Here is a 6193-nt window from a genome sequence, read left to right on the forward strand (position 1 = left end):
AAACTCCGTCTCAAAAAAAAAAAAAAAAAAAAATTAGTTGGGCATGGTGGTGCACGCCTGTAATCCCAGCTATTTGGGAGGCTGAGGCAGGAGAATCGCTTGAACCCAGGAGGTGGAGGTTACAGTGGGCCGAGATCGCACCATTGCACTCCAGCTTTGGGAACAAGAGTGAGACTCCGTCTCAAAAAAAAAAAAAAAAAAGTTGAAAATGTTTGCAGGCCAGTTATCCAGAGCAAGAAAAACGTTCTTAGGGCAGTGCAAATGCTGTCCTGCAGAGAAGAGGCCAAAGCCTGGGCTTAGGCCCTGCCCCTGATGTCTGCAGGATCAGCACCCTGTGCTCGCTGGCCCTGGCCTGCATGGACAGTCTACACTGGGAACAGACCAAGAGCAGTGCCCAAGTATAGCCTGAGTCCTTCCCTAGAAGCCCCCAACAGCTGCTCCAAAAGTGGGGGAGTCCTCCATGGTGCTTGGAAATCTGGCCTCGTGTAAGGCCAGTGGGTGCCTTCCAGAGGAGCCCAAGATGCTGCTGACGGCTCCACCGTTTCCAGCCCTGCCGTGCTACGGTAGTTCTGTGTCCCCAGCAGAGGGTAATCCACCACCACCAGGCTGGACCCTTCACATGGCTCTTCGGTGCCCTCTAGTGGTGCTTTGGTGCACGACAATGACAAGCACTGGGGGTTGGGGGGTGGGTAGCCCACCTGGCCCTGCAGGTTGCATGCTCAGGTGCATCTTTCCCCATGTGTGACTGCACAGACCACTGCGAACTCCAGGCCCAGGCAGAATCGGGATGGATTAGACAACACGCACAGCTTGTACAGTCTGCTTTGTGGTTCAGTACGGGAGTCACTTGATTTTCTTCCAGATGCCCATCCCCAGCCTCACGGGAACAGGAACCTCATCACCCCCAAAACTACCCCAACCCCTGCCACTGTGACCTGTGACCTGTGACAGGGAGATGGGGCTGCGTAAGGACAACATTAGTGACCAGAAGATTTTTGCAGTTTATTTCTGGATCAGTGCCTGAGTATGGGGAAGGTGGGTGTGGGAGCAGCTCTGCCACCCCAGGACCACTGACTTCTCTGAACTCTCAGTGGGCCCATTGTGTTTGCTACCCTCCTGCCAGGACTGTGCTTGAAGTCACTGAGATGGGTGCGGACCTGAAAGGCCAAAGATAAGAATTCAGATTTCAGGATTCAGAGAGGTCAGAGCAGTGAAGGTGGGGTTGGGGGAAGGGCAGCAGCGAAGAGAAAGGCAAAGGTAGCCAGACTGGAATGCCAGCAGCACAGGGGGAAAGACTGGGCTAGCAGCAGTTCTGTGAAAACTACCTGATGGGTCTTGGTCAGCCTGAAGGAACATAGGAATCACTGGTGGAAGATCACATAGAAAGCCAAGGAGATCCCGAACAAGAGGTCAGGCTGACTTGCTCAGCACTGCCTGGAGTGCTGAGCTCCATTCTAAGCCTGTAGGAGTGATAAGTCTGTAGAGCAGTGGTAAACTCCAGCAGGTTGACTGGCAAGGAGGCCTTGTGGAGGACGGCACAGTGGTGTGTCCCCTCTCCATAGATCTTCCCTCCTGTGGAAGGTGTGCAGACGCAAAGAGAGAGCTTGGAATTATTCTGAGGAACCCCAGGGGAGAGATGAGCCCCAGTGAGTGCAGGTCCAGGAGGAGAAGGCTGTGGCTCAGTGCAAGCACTGTGCACCACCTCACCAGGAGCAGGAGGGAGGGGCTCCCTCCACTGCAGTGTGTAAGCCAGACAAGCCTTGTCAGTTTCCTGTGATGAGCACTTCATCCCATTGAGCAATGCTGTGTGACACAACTAATTTTCTCCACACCGAGAATCTAAGACTCCATCATAAATTACTGCTGTTCGTTGCAGAAGAAAAGACATGGTCACTGTTAATGGGTTTGCCATTCATGCATAACTGGAATGGGTCCGTGCTACTGCATTCTGATGTCGGTTTGATTGTCACACATTGGAGAAACTCAGATTCTGCCGCTAAGTCAGTTGACCTTGGGACCAAGCCAGTTCTGTCACCTTAATTAAACAATGAAAGGATGTCAGGAAATCCCCATTGCCCTTAATAAAATGCAGCCCGGATCCTAAGTGGGTAGCAGTGGGGGGGAAATCTCTACCCCTGGCCACTCTGACTTTAGTTTATGGAGATCACCTCCCCCAGGGTGTTTCTCACTGCAGAGCCTTCAGGAAACCATATTATCCCCTCTAGCACTCCAGCCCAAGTGTGGACTCAATGCACATGGACCCAAAGAGGTTGAGCTAAGGCTTTCTGTGGCTTGGGACAGCAAAAGGCAAATCAAGTCTGAGAGAACACACAGCAGGATGATCTGGTCAAAAAATGGCCTGAACCTGCAGGTCCCACCCCTCCTAGCTCCTCCTGCCTCCACGTGGGAGCACCATCTTTCCCCCAGCTCACAGAAGCCCAGGTCACTGCCTGCTTCAAAGGCCATGCCTGGAGAGCAAGACCAAAAAAAATAGTTTCCAAACCACACCTAAGATCTGCCTTCTACCCCTGGGTCCCATCAAAGTAACCCTTTTTCCTAGTGATGGATCCTGGGGATGCCCATGCCTTACCCTCAGGAGTGTGGCTTTACCCTGGGCCTCAACAGCACCACTCCATCAGAATATAACATCCTGAACACAGTTATTTGGTGATATACTGTCAGTGCCAAACAGATGGCAAAGGAATCTTCAACTTAGTAAGTTTGTGCTTGACAGTTGTATGGATGTATCAATTCTGCAACTATTTAGTGTCCAATGTAGGACTGAACAAATGAGTAAATATTTTGATGTTGTTCGAAGCCAGGGATTCCACTATGAGAGAAGAGTGATGAAAATATGGAATGAGGAAGGCAAGCAAGAACTCGGCAGTGTTGGATCTTATCTAGACAGACAGACAGGTAGGTAGGTAAGTAGGTAGGTACATACACATACATACATACATACATACATACATTTATTTTAAAAAGAGCTTAGAAGTAGTGACAACTTAGGAACAGTGAGACTATCAAGTGCCTACATCTTGGTTTCTAAACAACATTCTCCACTAAAAAGAACAAGGACTCCTTGGAGAAATGGTTGATTGCAAGGCTGGGAGCAAGAAAAGTTCAAGGAGTACTGGAATCATTACACCAAGAAGTAAGAAAGTGCTCAAAACATTATGGTGATATGTGGAAAAAAACATAGAAGGTAGCATGAAGTTGTTTTCCACTGGCCAAATCTGGAAAAATTTAAGCATCAACATGAATAACATAGCAAAGGATTATAAGACATTGAATTAAAAAGGAACGTATTAGGCCAGGCACAGTGGCTTACGCCTGTAATCCCAGCAGTTTGGGAGGCCAAGACAGGCGGATCACCTGAGGTCGGCAGCTCAAGAACAGCCTGGGAAACCCCATCTCTAATAAAAATACAAAAATTAGCCAGGCATGGTAACGGGCGCCTGTAATCCCAGCTACTCAGGAGGCTGAGGCTTAAGAATTGCTTGAACCCGGCCGGGCGCGGTGGCTCAAGCCTGTAATCCCAGCACTTTGGGAGCGTCTCAAAAAAAAAAAAAAAAAAAAAAGAATTGCTTGAACCCAGGAAGCAGAGGTTGCGGTGAGTGGAGATCACGACATTGCATTCCAGTCTGGGTGACAGAGACTCTGTCTCAAAAAAAAGGAACAAACCGATATACATAAATAAATGGGAGGAAAGGAAAGCTCTTCTTTGCAGGAGAATGCCAAGTGTTTAAATAGAATGGTAGAATTAGAAAATCACCATTTTGCAGCTACCAAAGTAATAAATGACTCAGGTAAGAATTATCAATGGTTGCTGAAACCACCGAGTGAACGTTTGTGGGAGAACAAGATACTTACACAGTCTCGAAGTAGCTCCCACAGATTATTTATTAATTACAAAGGGGGAAATAGTACCTTTGAAATGGATATCTGACAGACATCATGTCAACCAAGTGATCACAGATAACATCACAAAGTGCCAACGCGTCCCCCTGATGTGACTCTTACTTATGTAGGATTCCTGCCAAGAATGCATAAAACCTGAATATAAAACATTCGGGCTAACCCAAATTGAGGGACTTCTACAAAATAACTGAACTAGATTTTTCAGAAACAATGACAGGAAAGACCAAAGTAGTCTGAAGAATTGTTTGAGATTAAAGGAAACCAAAGACACGTAAGTGCAATAATGATCCTGGATTGGATCCTGCATTGGAAAAACCACAGTTGCTTTAAAGGACATTATTAAGCCAATTGGCAAAATGTGAAAATGGATAGTATATTAGATAATATACTGTATCAGTGTTAAATTTTCTGAATTTAGTAAGTGTATGTGATTGTGCAAGAGAATCCCTTGTTCTTAGGAAATACATGCTAGGATATTCAGGGGTGAAGGGTCAGGATATCTGCAATTTACTCTTGAATGGTTCAGAAAAAATTAATGTACCATAGATATTGTTTCATTCCCTGGGTGTCTTTGTCTTGTTGCCACCATCTGGCCAATTATCTCCCAGAGTTTCCCAATTCAAGTTCCTGCCAGAGAGAATGTGCTCAGGAAGGATCCTCTCCATCAACCCTCATTAGGCAGAGCACTTTGTAGGAGGAAACTTCATAGGTATCTGACAAGCCTCTGGATTGGCTGCCTGGGGTCAGGTGCCCGTTCTTTGTCCAGTCAGCTCTGGCCAAGGATGAGTCATGTGGTTCATAACATGGCTGCCATTACTGCTTCAGCAATGGGGCTGTGGGCAAGAGGGTCTCCTCAGAAGGGTTTGGCAGGCCCCAGGTTCGGCCAGGCCAGTATATCCTATATCTCCAGTTGCACAGAGGTAACCCCAGAGATACCTGAAGACCTCCTGACATAACTTTATACCTCATTCTCACCCTCAGTCTTTCAACAAATATTAGACGTACCTGCATTGGGCCAGGTTTTGTGTTAGATCCTAGGGGCACAGAAGTGACCCAGTTCCTACCCTCAGGAGCTCTAACTCATATTGGAGAGGCATGAATTATGCAGAGAACTGGAGTGCAGAGTTGAATTGCTACCAACAAACCGAAGGCAGTCAATGCTAGTTGAGGCCTGGGCTCCACACCTTAGCAAAACAGAGATGGGGTCCAAATGGCCCACTGAACAGTGGCATTGGCTATGGCTCACAAGAGGGAAAAGGACTCTCAGATAAGGACCCTGTTGCTGGAAGAGTGTCCTGTGCCATCCCTGGAGTCTCTGTTTTCTCTTTGCACAGCCTGACCCAGCAGGACGGGATATCTCCATCCGCCCTCTCCTGGAGCACTGTGAGAACACCCACATGACCATCTGGCTTGGCATCGTCTATGCCTACAAGGGACTTCTCATGGTAGGTGCAGAGCAGGAGATGGAGTTGGGGGGGACACTTCTCTGTTGGGCCTCTGTCTCCCAGGGGCCTCCATCAATGTAAAAATAAACAGAGCCTCCATGACTAAGCAGTTACTCTCTGTGTACTCAGTGCCTGCCACATGCTATCTCAGTTCCTGCAGCAACCCTATGAGATAGGTACAAATAACATCCTTATTTCACTGATGACACTGAGGCTTGGTGTCTTGCCCAAGGTCACCCAGCTGGTAAGTGGCAGAGTCAAGATCTTAACCAGAGAGTAACCCAAAAACTTGTGGCTGTGCCTCACAGCTGTCACTGCACTGCTCCCAGGAAGAGCAGTCTGCTGACATCCAGTGCATGTTCATTTCCAGCATTTCAGCGGATCCTCTCTTAAGCCCATGGGAGGTGGGCGGGATCATCCCCATTTAATAGATGAGGAGGGTAAACCTCGGAGAGGCTAAATGATTTGCCAAAAGCTACCTAGTAACCTCCAAACTCCAAACCCAGCACTCTTTCCACTTGACTCATCTTTTAAAATCAAAGATCATGCTAGGGCTATGGCTCATGCTTGCAATCCCAGCACTTTGAGAGGCCGAGGTGGGTGGGTCACCTGAAGTCAGGAGTTCGAGACCAGCCTGGCCAGCATGGTGAAACCCCATCTCTACTAAAAATACAAAATTAGCTGGGTATGGTTGCGGGCACCTGTAATCCCAGTTACTCCGGAGGCTGAGGCAGGAGAATCACTTGAACCCAGGAAGCAGAGGTTGCAGTGAGCCGAGATCAGGCCATTGCACTCCAGCCTGGGCAACAAGAGTGAAATTCCATCTC

The 6193-nt window shown here is 48.1% G+C and overlaps 1 protein-coding gene across 1 annotated transcript in view; it reads left to right on the forward strand.

Annotated features, from left to right (window-relative positions):
* GABBR2 (gamma-aminobutyric acid type B receptor subunit 2) overlaps positions 1–6193 on the forward strand; it is a 426191-nt gene that overhangs the window by 392229 nt on the left and 27769 nt on the right. Inside the window, exon 14 of the mRNA XM_017887601.1 lies at positions 5256–5366. Within this exon, the coding sequence (XP_017743090.1) occupies positions 5256–5366 (111 nt within the window). The remainder of the gene's footprint in view (positions 1–5255; positions 5367–6193) is intronic.

The sequence above is a fragment of the Rhinopithecus bieti genome, unplaced genomic scaffold (genome assembly GCF_001698545.2).
Source record: "Rhinopithecus bieti isolate Rb0 unplaced genomic scaffold, ASM169854v2 scaffold_16773, whole genome shotgun sequence".
NCBI classification, from domain to species: domain Eukaryota; kingdom Metazoa; phylum Chordata; class Mammalia; order Primates; family Cercopithecidae; genus Rhinopithecus; species Rhinopithecus bieti.